This window comes from Cebus imitator, unplaced genomic scaffold (assembly GCF_001604975.1).
Source record: "Cebus imitator isolate Cc_AM_T3 unplaced genomic scaffold, Cebus_imitator-1.0 Scaffold78, whole genome shotgun sequence".
Classification (NCBI taxonomy): Eukaryota; Metazoa; Chordata; class Mammalia; order Primates; family Cebidae; genus Cebus; species Cebus imitator.
Window position 1 is genome coordinate 2,925,809 of NW_016107393.1, and position 15,411 is coordinate 2,941,219.

The 15,411-nt window shown below is 33.4% G+C and overlaps 1 protein-coding gene across 10 annotated transcripts in view; it reads right to left on the bottom strand.

Annotated features, from left to right (window-relative positions):
* Positions 1-15,411, bottom strand: part of ZNF385B (zinc finger protein 385B) — a 382,729-nt gene that overhangs the window by 65,129 nt on the left and 302,189 nt on the right. For 6 of the 10 annotated variants that reach the window (XM_017532734.2, XM_037740044.1, XM_037740045.1 and 3 more), the window contains 2 exons: positions 14,398-14,436; positions 10,103-10,213 (listed from right to left, as the gene is read on the bottom strand). In XM_017532734.2, the coding sequence (XP_017388223.1) occupies positions 10,103-10,213; positions 14,398-14,436 (150 nt within the window). The remainder of the gene's footprint in view (positions 1-10,102; positions 10,214-14,397; positions 14,437-15,411) is intronic. The other 4 variants (XR_005201004.1, XM_017532735.2, XM_017532740.2 and 1 more) reach the window with 1 other exon arrangement.

Here is a 15,411-nt window from a genome sequence, read left to right on the forward strand (position 1 = left end):
AAACTTAAAACCAGCAACTAATCATTTTGTAAGGCTGCAGGAATTCAGTCTAGCAATTCTACCTGTTCTTAATTGTATGTTGAATAAATTTTCAGCTGAAGAATCCCAAACCACAAATATCGAATGAAACATCTTATTGTTAAGGATTCTGCAACCAATCTTTACTAAAGAAATCCATACCGAGTGAAGAAGGAAAATACACAAACTCTCAACAGTTTTTTTTCCAACTCCCAAGTGGCAAGACAACTTTGCATGAGAAAGATCACTGACAAAATGACTTCAGAATCCTTCCAGGAATCTTTTCCTTTTGACTAAAAGAGTTATTAACACAGAAATTTTGCACAGGAAAAAAGAAAACCCATAGTATTTTTAAAGGTGTTATTAATGTTTGATCAGCAAACTACGATTTAATGGAAATGTATAAAGGCTTGCAGTTTCGACAGTGAATCGTGGACACATAATGGTTTTCTGATGAGAATGTATTCTGATAAGTGAAGGTGAGTATTTTCTTTGCTTCATAACATCATATTAGGCTGATCATCAAACTTTGAATATCATTGAACACATATGAATAGTTAAAATAACATGTCATGTTAGACATCTATGTATTTAAAGAAAAGCCAGAAAAAATACTGAATGATGTATATTGCATAATTTCCCCATTAGCTAAATATAGGATTTGATGAACATTTATGAGTCATCATAATCATGTTTTTAAACTTCGCATTTAACCTTGTCTTTTCTTTTTCTTCAGTGATCAATTTAAAAATCAATCCTAAATTATCCAAATACCCATTTAAAACACGGTAATGCTGAGAAAGGCTGTCACTTTTTAAATAACATTTTAGTGCTACTTTGGAAACAAGTTTGTATTTAATAAGTGACTACTATATGCTTCAGAAAACATGACTGAACTTTGTTATGAAGCAGCTATTGAATGAAACTTTTAGCATGGTATGTCCCTGCTTTCTATAATCATGCTATATTTCTGTCATATTGAAGCAAAAAATGTTCATCATTTTGTCAGTTCTGTCTGCAAAGCAGAGAATTACCTTCCCAAGCTCCTGAGATTTATACTTTTAATTATGTCCTATCTGCTTCACTACTCTTCAAACCTAAGAATCAATATAAATAGTCTTATTTATGGCAAAAATTTAAAATGTTTGACAAAAGCAGGCTATCATTTTCTAGATTTCCATTTGATGCTATCGATTCCTTCTATTTTCAGTATTGTTTCTCTTGACAGAATCAGTTGGTTTTTTCAAACTTACAATATTATTCATTTATTCAACAATTTGTACTGCTGAACAGCAGATGTAAACTTTGCAATTAGCTTTTTGGTTCCCAACCCAGCAATAAGATTATCACTACTGTGATTATCTCTTTATCTAATCATCTGCTGCAGAGTTTAGTTGATATGTGACTTTCTTCAAACCCCCTTGTCATAAAGTTGCTTTTCCGTGAGGGTCAACTTCCATGGCTTAATTAGGTTTTGCATGGGAGGCCACTATTTGTATAGGTGAAATATAATGGCCTAGGAACTAGTATTCTTGAATGAACACACACACACACACACACACACACACACACACACACAAACACACTGCTTATATAAAATTGTGCATATACAATCTAGAATTATATAAATATGCTACAAGTTTATACATTAAAGAAGCTGCTATCTATCTTAAGGGCTTTCACAAGAAATGCAGTTGATGTGTATGTGTGGCTGCAGTGAGGGTGTATATGTGTGTGCGTGTATGTGTGTATATATATGTGAATGTTCATATATGTGAATGTGCTATCTATCTTATCTGTTCATATATGTGAAGCTGCTATCAATCTTAAGGGCTTTCAAGAGAAATGCAGTAGATGTGTATGTGTGGCAGGCAGTGACTGTGTATATAGGTGTGTATATACACAGTGATGTGTGTGTGTGTATAAGTAACATATATGTGAATATACATATATATATAGGTGAATGTATATATACATGAATGTGAATGTTCAAAGTTTTTTCTGACAAACCAAACCCATTAGGGTAAAGTACCATCAACTACAGAGTAGCTGAATATTCAGAAAATAGAAGGTGAATTTATTTTTTAAATAGTATGTCGGTTTGAGTTTCAAATAACAAGCTTAATATATTTTTTAACCTTCTAAAAGACTTTTTAAGTAAAATACCTCTAGATTTAAAACAATAAATCTAGTTGTTAAGCTAAAAAAGCTTAATAAAGAAACTACAAATGTACAAGAAAGGCAGGAGAAATTTCATTTGTTGTACTTTTGTGCCAGAAAAAGAGGAAGAGAGGATAAAGGAGAAGGGTTGGAGGAGAGAGAAGAGAAAATTGAGTAGAGAAAGAAGGAAGAAGGAATGCAATAGTTTAGAAGAAAACGCAGGGAAAGAGAAACATATAACATGGAGATAGAATGTCTAGAGTTAAAAGCAAGCATCAGGCAGTCAATAGCAAAATGTGGAATCCCCTAGGTAAATGTTACATAATGACAAATAAAAAGCTTGATCCTTCAGAGAACCCAAGTGGGTACCCTTGCAGCTGTGTGACTCTTCAGCTTTTGCTGCAAGGGACATCTTCAAACATAGTGTCTAATGGGGTTCCTGTTTCCCAGTTGATCGGATTTCTCAGAGAAAAAAACACAGCTGCTGCAGGGACTTGCTGCCTCGTGGCAGCTGGTGGAGAGAGGTAGAGTTAGGTCTGGTGGCCAAGGGAGATGCAAAGTCAGTCAATTTCATGTAGAAAGGGAGTTATGTGAAACTCAAAATTGTGGCTTCCTTCCTAATCTCTTGACTGCTGAGGTCTCTGCTGGGTGAAAGAGAATGCCAGGGCCTCCAGCAGAGGCAGCACTAAGGCCTTCTAAATGGCAGATGGTAGAAGTTTGTTTATGCAAAACAAATACAAGTGTGTACTGTATTATATTAACTGCTAAAGAAACCAGGAAATTGGAATAAAATTAAAGCCAAAAAAAGACATATAGGCAGAAAGACCCAGGAGGGCATAACCTAAATGGCTTTATCCAAATGAAAACTGCTAAGATGACAAAGACACAGATGCATTAGTGAGGTGATATTATGGATGTACCAATTGCACACTAACTGTAGTCCCATGGGAATTGAGGGAGGTCATTGAGTGACTGCATTTTCTGAAATTTCAGAGAGATTTATACTAAAGCGTAGGACAGTTAGGTCATCCACAGAAATGTTTACACAAGTGGTTGGTCACCCTACCATTTAAACTTCTAAGCAAACCCTTAATTTCCTGTCCATTTTTACTTAATCATTCTAATGTAAATCAATGAAATGGCATGAGGTTGTCATTTTATGTCTTCAGACATGAGAAAATAGAGCACAGCCAAAAGAACTGAAGGCTAAAGTGAGAGAGAGGGATGCCGGATAACCTAAAATCAGAAAACGAAATAAAAAACATTAACAGATCACAAACCTAGAGGTACCATAAAAATAAAATATAAATTATAAGTGATTCAATGTTTATGATATTATTCAAAGATAATAATGTAAATTTGAAAAATCAAATGGGCTAGCTCCAAATGAGTAATAAAAGCCTATGGAGTCAACATTTAGGGACAACGTGTCTCATGCTTAATTACTTGTGGTATTAATGCTGAGTACCAAAATTTCAGGGTCAATTCCTGACTTAGAGTACATAAAATTTGACTAAAAAGATTACCATGCTTTCATTTTGATTTGCTTATAATGCATACAAGACTTAGAAATACATTAAGGGTATTTATAATAAACTGTGTTCTGAGATTAATAATAATAATATAATCTGTTTTTAAACATTTAAGAGAATGAAGCTGCCCTGCTTTGTGTAAGAATCTGCTTAAGAATTTGATTTTGATTCAATTTTGTATAAAGATTTGATTTTGTGTAAGAATCACTTTCTTTCATCCTTCTGCTACTATCCTCCAAGAAATTGAAACTAACATGTAAATTAGAAATTATTTGGGATCTGCCCATTTCAACTTAGCCAAAATGAAATAAATGTTAGTATCAAAAATTTTTCTGAAGTGTATGTTAGCTCATTTCGCTGGCAAAGCTTAACTCTGGAAATGGCATTTTCCAGCTAAAAGATAAAGATTCAGATTTAGGCTTATCAATTTATGACCATACTGCAGTTGCAGGGTACTCAGTTACTGGAGAATAAAGAAACATTCAAGGTTAGGCAGCCTCATTCAGCTAAGGTACACCACGTTAGAAAAAAGGTGGTCAAGAAGAAAGTAGGGCTTGAGGTGATACAAACATTTGGGTAAATGTCTGGAACTCAGTTGGAAAGCATATTATTCCTGGACTGCAGTGCCAGCTTCCTGGCAAAGTTAATGGTGTTAATTTGTAAAGGTTCATTTGGGAAATGTTTGTGATTAATGCTTGCTCATTTACATAACTGTGTATTGTGCAAATAAAGCTGTAGCATTTTGCATTTCAACAGGGTAGTTCTACCAAGATGATAAGAGCTGGACAAAGAGGGATATAGAACACTTAAATTAGGTCATATTGAATTTTAATGCAGGAAGCCAACTCTGATACATTTTATATGGATAATGAAGAACTGCAAAATACAGTCTGTTTACTGTGCATCTGCTTTCCAGATTTTTCAATAAACATATTTTCTATACTGAAGAGTGAAGCCAATTTAGTCTCAGGCTGATTTAGAAATGTTATTAAAATGTAAGGATGAGCATCTTCTTAATTCTTACATTAAAATGTAAATAGGGTAATTATAAAATAAACTCCTCCCCCCAAATAAAAAATGCTCAGTTTCAGAGCTTGGTTATGCAGTTTTTAGCACCATTACTAAACACTGAGAACACGTATATGTCACATTTGTGAATCTGCCATCCAAACTTTGTGGCTTTACTGCCCAGCATCTAAGAATGACTCAGAAATTTAATTTCTTTCTTTATAATCAATGGAACTTTGGAGCTATAGCAAGGAGGCTGAAGGTCATGTGCTTATGTGTGCACATGTATCCATGTCTCTATTAGTAAGTACAAAGAAAATGGCTGACATCAAATGGAGCTAAAGACAAAAGGTGGACCTACTCATGGAATAATTCTGGGGCTTGAATGAAATTCTTAGCCCTCCCCCAACTCAGCCCACAACACAAATAAAAACAAATTCATAGTCATTTTTTCTGGGTTTTAGCTGTTGATTTTAAGATGGAGGTGTTTATATCCTATGCTCCTGACAGATACCATGGAAATGATTTCTAGAACTTGAATGGTCCTCCTAAAGATCATGTGGTCCATTTCAGGCCATATTGTAGAGATTAGCAAAGTGTTTATCACACAGGAAGAGTTTAGTAAATGCTCAGGAAATGAATAAAGTTATGTGAGGCAACAAAATAAGAGCTGTAGATTTAGAGGCAAGAGATCCAGACTTATGTCCTAGCTCTGCCATTTATAGACTAAAAATCTAGGAGATAATAAAAGATAGGAACAATCTAAGTGTCCACCTGTAAGGGATGAGTTAAACTATGAAACATCTACAAATAAACTACTGAATTAGTTTTCTGTTGCTTTCATAGCAAATTTTTTATAAACTTAGTGGTTTATAATCTTATAGTTCCATGGGTCAGAAATCTGGCATGGGTCTCACTGGGCTAACACCAAGGTGCTGGCAGGGCTTGCATTCCTTCTGGAGGCTCTAAGGGAAAATCCATTTATTTGTCTTTTCCAGCTTCTAGAGGTTGCCCACATTACTTGGCTTGTGGCTTCTCCCTTCCCCTGCAAAGCCAGCAATGGCCAGTGGACTCCTTGTCAGATAGGCTCACTCTGACTCCCTCTTCTGCCTCCCTCTTCTACTTTTAAAGACCTACTGATTACAATGGGACCACAGGATGATACAGGGTAGTCCTGTTATCATGAAGTCAGAATATTAGTTCTCTTAATTCCATCCACTACCTTAATTCCCCTTTGTTATGTAAGATATATTGACAAGTTCCAGAAATTAGGATATGGGCATCTTTGCCTACCACATCTATAAATAGAGTAAGGGAGCTCTCTATGTTCAGATAGAAAATATTCTCCAGAATCTATTGTTACATAAAAAATGCAAGGCAAAGAAGAGTGTCAGTAGTATGCTACCATTTACATAGAAAAGGAAGGAAATAAGAATATGGATTTATACTTAGTTATATTTGCATAAGCAAACCCTGGAGAGATAGGCAAAAAATATTAAAATATTAAAGTAGTTACAAATAGGGAATGACACAAAGGTTGGAAAGAAGGGGAAAGGGATTCTGTGTGTGTGTGTGTGCGCGCGTGTGTATGTGTGTGTGTGCGTGTGTGTGTGTGTGTGTGTGCGTGTGTGTGTGTGTGTGTTTGTCTGTGTTGAGATGGAGTTTTGTTCTTGTTGCCCAGGCTGGAGTGCAACGGAGCAGTCTCAGCTTACTGCAACCTCTGCTACCCAGGTTCAAGCGATTCTCCTGCCTCAGCCTCCCAAGTAGCTGGGATTACAGGTGTACGCCACCCTGCTTGGCTCATTTTGTATTTTTGGTAGAGATGGGCTTTCACTGTCGGTCAGGCTGGCCTCGAACTCCTGACCTCAAGAGATCCACCTGCCTCAGCCTCCCAAAGTTCTGGGATTACAGGCATGAGCCATTGCACCCACCCTCAATATGTTTTTTAATATTATCACAGTTTTGAACTATAAATATGTTATTTTTTTAATTCGAGGAATTCATAATTGTCTCTGAGCTTCTATTATTCAGTCAGTGTTCAACATCTTTTGTTTTGAAGAATCTATCCATCATCAACCTTGTTATTTTACTCCTTGTAAATCAACTCTTCTAATAGACAAATCCTAATTTTTCAGTGGCTTTGAACCAAGCAGTTCTCTAACATTACATTAGCAAACTTCATAAAATTATGCATCTTTTGTACAATTTTTGCAATTTCATTATGAAATCTATTGTTTGCATTGTAATGTGAGACGTTTTTAAGTATCTGGCCTTGTGGCAGCAACAGTGTTAAAGATGCAGCATGCCTTTAGTTGGGCATTCATTTTATAAGTGGTCAGGTAAGTAGTAAACATTTTCATGTCATATTTATATAACAATAAACTTTAATTTCTCAGTATAACTCTAAAAATTTGAATAACTGAGCAATACTGTTAAATTTACTTGAATCTATTTCAATATTAATTATTGTGTCTATTCTTATAAAAGTCTTTTATTATACTTTTAATCTAGTAATAATATTGTAGTTTAAAATATTTAGTAGTTACGTCTCTATCATAAGCTAGTCTTCTATTTATAAGATATTTTGTGGCTCATATCATTAATTTTTTCTAGTTAGGTTTACTAAAGCAAACTCTAAATATAGTAAAATTTTTTTTTAGGTATTCAGGTTAATGAATTTTGAAAAACAAAGACTGTTAGGTAAACATCACAGCAATAAAGATACAGAATATTTTCATCATCCAAAAAGGTTTCTGCATTCTCCTTTGTGGTCAAATCCCTAACTTAACCCTCAGCCCCTGTTAACCACTTATCTGACTGTCCCCATAGTTTCATCTTTTGCAGAAAGTTATCCAAGTGCAATCATACAGTATATAGTCTTTGTGTCTTACTTCCCTCACTTAGCATACTGCCTTTGAAATTCCTCCATGCTGTAGCATGTATCAGTACTTTCTTTTTCTTTTACTTTATTTCTATTTACTTTTATTTCTTTATTTCCATTGTATGGCTTTAACATAGTTTGTTTATTCAACAGTTGATGGACATTTGGGTCAATTCCAGTTTTGGGAAGTTATGAATAAAATTACTTTAAGCAGCACATATGGATAAATATATGTTTTCATTTGCCTAGGGTATATACTTAGAAGTGGGATTGCTGGATCATATGGGAAATGTATGTATAACTTTATAAAGTTTCTTAAAAATTACTGCTAAATTGTTTTCCAATGTGGCTGTACCATTTTGTATTCTCACTAGCAATGTATGAGAGGTCCAGTTGCTCATCATCCTGGCCATTTGAACCTATCAATTTGTTTAATTTTCATCATTCTAATAGGTATCTGATTGTGGTTTTAATTTGTATTTCCTTAATCATTGAACATGTTGAGCATCTTTTTATGTGCTTATTTGTCATTCATATTTCTTCTTTGGTAAAGTGCCTATTCAAATCATTTTCCCATTTTATCATTTATTATTGAATTATAAGTTATTTATATATTTTGTATGGACGTTCTTAAGCAGATACAAATATTTTTATCCCAGTCTATAGCTTTTTTTTCATTTTCTTAACAGTGTTAACAGTGTCTTCTAGAGCAGAAGTTTTAAATTTTGATAAAGTCCAATATATAAAAATTCATATGGTTCACAGTTTTTATTTTCTAAGAAATTTTTGCCTAATGCAAAGCCAAAGAGATTTTCTACTGTTTTCATCTAGAAGTTTAATACTTTTTTAAAAAAATTTATTTTATGAATGCTCCCATTGAATTAATTTTTATGTTTTGTCTCAGGAGCAGTCAAGGTGTTTTTTAAATTTACAGATGAATATGCAATTTTTCTAGCATTATTTGTTGAAAAGATTAGCCTTTCTTTATTGAATTCACTCTGCAACTTTGTTGAAAATCAATTGACTATGTTGGTGTGAGTCATATTTCTGGACTCTGTTCTGTTCCATTGATCCATGTGTCTACCATTCTTTTACCAATTTCACAGTCTTGATTATTGTAGATTTTAGAGAATGTATTAAAATCAGGAAGTGTTAAGTCTTCAAAATTTGTTCTTTAAGAAAATGTTTTGGCTATTCTAGGGCTTTTCTTTTCTATGTATATTTAAGAAACAGCTTGCCATTTTCTACACTAAAAAAGCATTTTGGGATTTTCATCAAGATTGTGCTGCATCTACAGATCAGCTGGGGGGAGAACTGACATCTTAACAATATTAGACTTCAAATGAATTAACACTGTATATTTTTCAGTTTATTTAGATACATTTTGATTCCTGAATATGCAGTTTTATCATGTACTAAAAAAACCATTGGACTTTTGATTAAAATTATATTAAATATAATTTTATAAATCATGATAAACATCTCCTTTCCAAAGACTATAATTTTTATTAGCTTCCCATGTAAATTATTAAAACATAATTTAATAGTATATGCAAACAAGAGTAATTATTATTTTAGTATTTCTAAACAACATTAATTCTGTAACAAGCTCTTTTCAAAGTGGCTTCTGGGGTCAAGTAACTCAGGAATTACCACACATTATATGCAGCCTTCAGATTCTTATTTACTTTGGTCATTGGCTTTACTTGGTAATTGGATATTGCAAATATTCTAATATTGCTTATTTTGCCTTCCTGTTATTTTGTTTATAAATTTAGAAACCCATTTTCATAAAAGAGTTTGATTTGTTCCATTTTCTTATCTTTTTCTAGCGGGATGGTTATGCTAGCCAGATAAAATAATTTATGAAACTTTCTCTGTGTTTTATATTCTGGGAAAATATAAATCATATAGGGAATTAATAATTCTCTTAGGTATTTAACAAAATTTGACACAAACATGAAATGTGGCACTTGATATCAAATAGTAAAAATGGTTTTCTTCAGCATTTATTGCATTTTAATTTTTAAAGTATCTTCATTACATTTTAAAACTTTTTTCATATTTTCTGCTATTCAAGTAGTTTTGACAAGTAAATATAATTAGTGAAATTAAGTGTAAAATGATATAGTTGAGACTGATTGCATAGATACATTCTTAATTTTTGATATTAGTCACATATAGACTATTGTGTATAATCCTCTACCGGTTTTAAATTCTGTATTATTTTTTATTGTTGTATTGTTATTCTAAAAGATGCCGTCAATGTGAGCTAGGCTGAATCCATGGATATGGAGCCTGTGGATGCAGAGGGCCAACTATACTCTACTGTTCAAGTTTAAGGCACTGAACCCAAATCCCTTGAAAATCTGGCATCCTGAAATAAGTGGGCTACTAATATGAGTGGCTTTTAAAGAGTATGTAAATAGGAAGAAATGTATATATTCAGATCAGACTTTCAGCTCTGAAAAACTACAGAGAATAATGAAAAGGTGATACTCACATCAGAATTAAAGCGAAGCTGACAGACATTACAAGAAATAACTTGTTTCTTCTTTGGGGGAATGGATACTCCAAATGTATGGTTAATAACTGCCTTTTGCACAGGATCCATCTGAAGAATAAATGAGAAAATAGTCAATTTGTAACTTCAAAGAAAAGTCAATAGTACAAGCAAATAAGAGTAGCTGCAATATTCCATAAAATTTTAACTTGCAGTTCCTAAACAACAATAATAAAGAATCTCATTCAATAGTAATATATTTTTCTCCAAAAATTAAAAAAAATGACATAAATGGAAACAAAAAATGGCTTTGAAGACATAACTCAAAAAAGACCACAAGAGAATCACCATATTCCAAGAAACCTTATTGCTACAGAAGGAGCCTTGGAAAACCTTAGAATAATCATAAAACAAGAAAACTTAAGATCTAAAAGTGAGGGTTAAAATTAATTTTTTTCCCTTGAAACAGGGTCTTGCTCCATTGCCCAAGCTGGAATGCAGTGGCATGATCATAGTTCACTGCAGCCTCAACCTCTGGGCTCAAGTGATCCTCTTGCTTCAGCCTCCCAAGTAGCTGGGACTACAGGCTTGTGCCACACTATGCCCAGCTAAAAATGTTAATGTTTTCTCTGTATGAGATAATAATACTTAAGATGGCTTCAAATGATGTTAATGACAATCATTACAAAAATATATGTGCTTCTTAATTTTTGATTTATGGTAAAGTCATAAATGACAGGCTCTTACCAGAGCACAGAAAGTATTGATTGAATATATGTTTACAATAATTTATTAACTTTCATGTGCTATCAACTGAAAATTATTCTACTGAAAATGCATGTCACAACTATAAACTTAAATGCCTAAAACAGTTTGGCTAATATGCAACTGTTGTTTAAATATTAATCAAGTAAAGTTTTGATTAATAGCTTGTGAGTTTCCCCTTTTGATTTGCATGTATCATATATATTCAGAGAGATATACAGTGATACAAGTACTCAAACAGAAAATGTATGGCACAAAGTCATTAAAACACTCAGGGAAAGAAACATCTAGATCTGTAGATCCTAGAAAAGAGACACAGCAGTGACTCTCTTGTGTACTCCAGATAATAAACTCCAGCATTTACATCAGACAACTGGCAGTTCAAAAGGCAATGCAGATGACGAACAAAACATTACTCATAAACAGATGTAACATGAATGAGGACAGATTCATTGACACCATTGTCCAGGAAATCTCCTAAGGTTAGAGATTAAGACTAGATTAGTTGATGATATTTGACAGAGAAAGAAATGACTACTAGCTTTGATCATGATTATAAATCAACAAAATGTAAAATTGGCAATTAGAAGTTAAGCACATTAGAAAGGCAAGTGGATTGAAGAGTTATTGAATAATAAATCAACCTATTTTCTGGTTACAAATTCAAGAGAGATAACAGGACAATGAATTCCCACAATAAAGAACAGTTATGGTGGTTTGAAACACTTAAAAATTCTAAGAGGGTACCAGGCACAGAGTATTATGCCTATAATCCCAGTACTTTGGGAGGCTGAGGCAGGAGGATCAATTGAGCCCAGGAGTTTGAGACTAGCCTAGGCACATAGCAAGACACTGTCTCCATCTTTAAAAAAATGCTAAGAGGGAAGTTTTCTGGAGAGAGAGAACTGTTCTATAGCCTAACTATAATGTAATGGTTACACAAATCTATACATATGTTAAAATTCATAGAACTTCCCCCCTCAGAAAGTCAATTTTATATAAGATAATTTAATAAATAAAAAAGAAAAAAACTTCTTAAGAGTATTATGTTTAACTACTAAATCTATCACATAATTACTGGAAAATCTAGGGATTCATACTTTTGAAGGTCATAATTGATTGTATCAAATTTTATTTAATGAGAATAATAATTTTAAAAACTCTCCATGGGACAAAGAAAATGTCAAAAGGCCAGAAAATAAAATCCTAGTTTACTTTCTTATTTTATTCACAAACACAAAAAGTTAAGTCTCATGTATCTATTTGCAAAACATGAAACTATACTTTTTGACAGTTACCAGACATGGCAAATCAGTTTAGACAGGCTTAAAAATGAAATTAACTAACTTATCTTGGCAAGATGAAAAAAATCCCACAAAAGTTAAAAAACAAGAGAATTTTATTGAGATAGTTTCTGTTCTCAGGCTCTGGAAAATACTTCTCATCTAGTGATATGTGAGCTACAAGGGATTAAACAATATGAATATTTCCTAAATACCAGTTTTCTGCATGCTATTTTCATTTTTTTGCCATATCCATACACTAATATTTTTTCTTTAAATCAAATTAAGATACACTTAAACAATAAATGATAGAGTTAATGTACACTTTCCTATTACTCCTTTTAAAACATATATTGAAATTAACATCAACATTAAAACTTTCCTCAAGGTGTGCATGTATCGTACCTGTTTTCATGCTGCCACAACATAGAAAGACAAAAGATACATTTACCAATATCTAGTTTCAAGTTTTTAGTTGACTATTATATCTATTGACAGCTCCAACAAGATCTTTGAATATAAATATTCTCATTAAGTTTTAAAAATTGTTAGCTGCCTACATAATTTTTCACATAACTCCTAATACAGTTGTNGAGGCAAAGTCTTGCTTTGTGGCCCAGAATGGAGTGCAGTGGCATGATCTTGGCTCACTGCAACCACTGTCTCCCATGTTCAAGTGATTTCCTGCCTCAGCCTCCCAAGTAGTTGGGATTACAGGTGCCCACCACTGTACCTGGCTAGTTTTTTGTTTGTTTGTTTGTATTTTTAGTAGAGATGGAGTTTCACCAGGTTGGCCAGACTGGTCTCAAACTCCCGACCTCAGGTTATCTGCCTGCCTTGGACTCCCAAAGTGCTGGGATTACAGGCGTGAGCCTCTATGCCCACCCCCTAATAGTTTTATTCTGCTCAAATCTCACATTTGTACCACACTGGCCTGAAAATATGCCTTGTGTCTCCAAGGCTGACAGCTCTCCACCCTGAAAGGTGAGTTGTGGTTGAGTACTCCAAACAGAAATGTAGGAAAGTTTCCATCCATCTGTTCTCTAAAACTCTCTGTGGAGTTCATGAAACTCTCCCCAGAATCGGCTCCTCCAGTTTCTATATGTAATCCTAATTTTTCTCATAAAATCAACTAAATAAGCACAGCCTTTCTACCCCTTCTTTGCCACTTGTCATAAACTCTTGCTGCTTTTTCATCCTTTGGATAACTTATAACTAATTGTATGAAGATTGCAGCCCCATCTGTCTCACTTGGAGCAGATTTTCTTATTTTTCTCTTAATTCTATATTTCCTTATAGGTTTCTGGAAAAGATTCACTTTTTCTTCTAGTCTAGATCTCTTTTCTTCTGCTGTTTATCACAAAATTCTATAGTTATATTTTCATATTTAAATGTCACTCTGGGGCACGTGATTTACTTGAAAAGAGACTTTAAACGGAATAAAAAAGAATGCCCCATTTGACAATGTATCTGATTTTGAAACAGACACTGCCAAACTAATGTTTTGAGTATTTGCCCTCTGATGCAATAACTACAAATACTTGAGTCTTTCAATGTGATCCAAATGTGACAGTAATGAAGAAAGCTTTCAGATACTTTTTAAATCAAAAGTATAAAGTGGTACAATTCTCAATTGTTGTTCTTAGCATTAGTACAATGCTCTAAAAGCTAGATAAAATAGCTATGATATCAATTTATGGTAACTTACATTTTTTTCCTCTGCTAGTGTAATGCCAGTTCTCTGTAGTCATAATGAGATGCATGTAACTAAAACAATGATAATTCTTTTATTCAATCACAAAGTTTCAGGATGAATAAAATATTCAGGATGAATAAAATCATTATCATAAATCTTAAAATGTGATCAATGCAAATAACTCAGTTTAGTATAGTCAAAACTGTTTTATATCATAATGATTTAATGTGTAGACTACTCAAAAATTATTGGAGATATTGCAATTACATAACAAATTCTCATTGTTAAAGATTGTTGGCATTTCATAGACATTGTTAAAAATGAACAAGTACTTTCAAAAATATTTCTTAAGTGTTTGCAACATATCTTTTAAATTAACAAATGTCTTATTAAGTAGTCATACTAAATTAGTTCATGTTAGTTCAAATTGTGCAAAAAAAAGCTGTCTATGGATTGAGAAAATTATAATTCATTAGGAAATAATACTAAAGAAGCTTTTTCAAAGAAAAAAAATACCCTACCACACAGATCTAGCTACCAACATTCCTTACCTGGCAAAATTTATTGGTCCCAAATAAGCCTCTTCTTTTCTAAAAAAGTAAAAGTTAGAAGCAGTCATCTGGAATTTTGAGACTAGGAAGCACAATTCCATGAAAAATTGAAAAGCCCATTTTCCTTGCTTTTCTCTGAGTAAAAAGCCTGAAACATTTACTAACTAAAAAGCAGCAAAAGTTAACACTTGCCACTTTTTCTAGTGAAAATCATGGAGAAATGAAAAGCAAGACCTATTAGTGCAATTAACTGGTAGGTAATAAAAATGAAAGATGAGGTTGCGGCTGTTACCAGGAGTTGAGGAGGTAATTGGAGGCTATGTAGGGACAAATTAACAATTATATTGTAGTACTTATAAAATGCATTAATGAAGTTGGCCTTATCAGACCATCTATCATATTTTCAATATAAAAATAAGAACAAACTATTTTTTTGGTGTATTTGAGATTGCAGGAACTACAAATCTATGTGAACTTTTTTTTTCTTAAGAGCATTACTTTCTCTTGGTATACCAAAAAGTAATTTACATCTACACAGTGTAAAAAGTCATATAAAAATATGCAGTGGCAAGTGAAACCTAGACACAGGGAAAATAAACACACTGCAGCACTTCACTAAAGGTAGGAAGCATCTAAGATGGGGGCTGTGTGCTCAAGTGACTTGATGAATACTAGATTAGACTCTAGAAAATTTTGCTATCTGGGACTTTAGGCAGAGAAAATGGAATTATAAACTTGTTCAACTATGCCAGTACTTTTCAAGAGTCATGACATTTGAGTCTATTCTTGTAAGAGTCTTAAAAGGATTTAACTAGCCATCAGATAGCACTGGGTGGGAACTTGGGCATCACCCTCATTACAAAACAAAAAGACCACTGAAGAATTGTACAGGACTTTCTTTTATCCATACTATTTATTTTATTCTCAGAGACAGAGTCTCGGTCTGGAGGGCAGTGGCATGACTGAACCCTTAAACTCATAGGATCCTCCCAATTCAGCCTCCTGAGTAGCTAG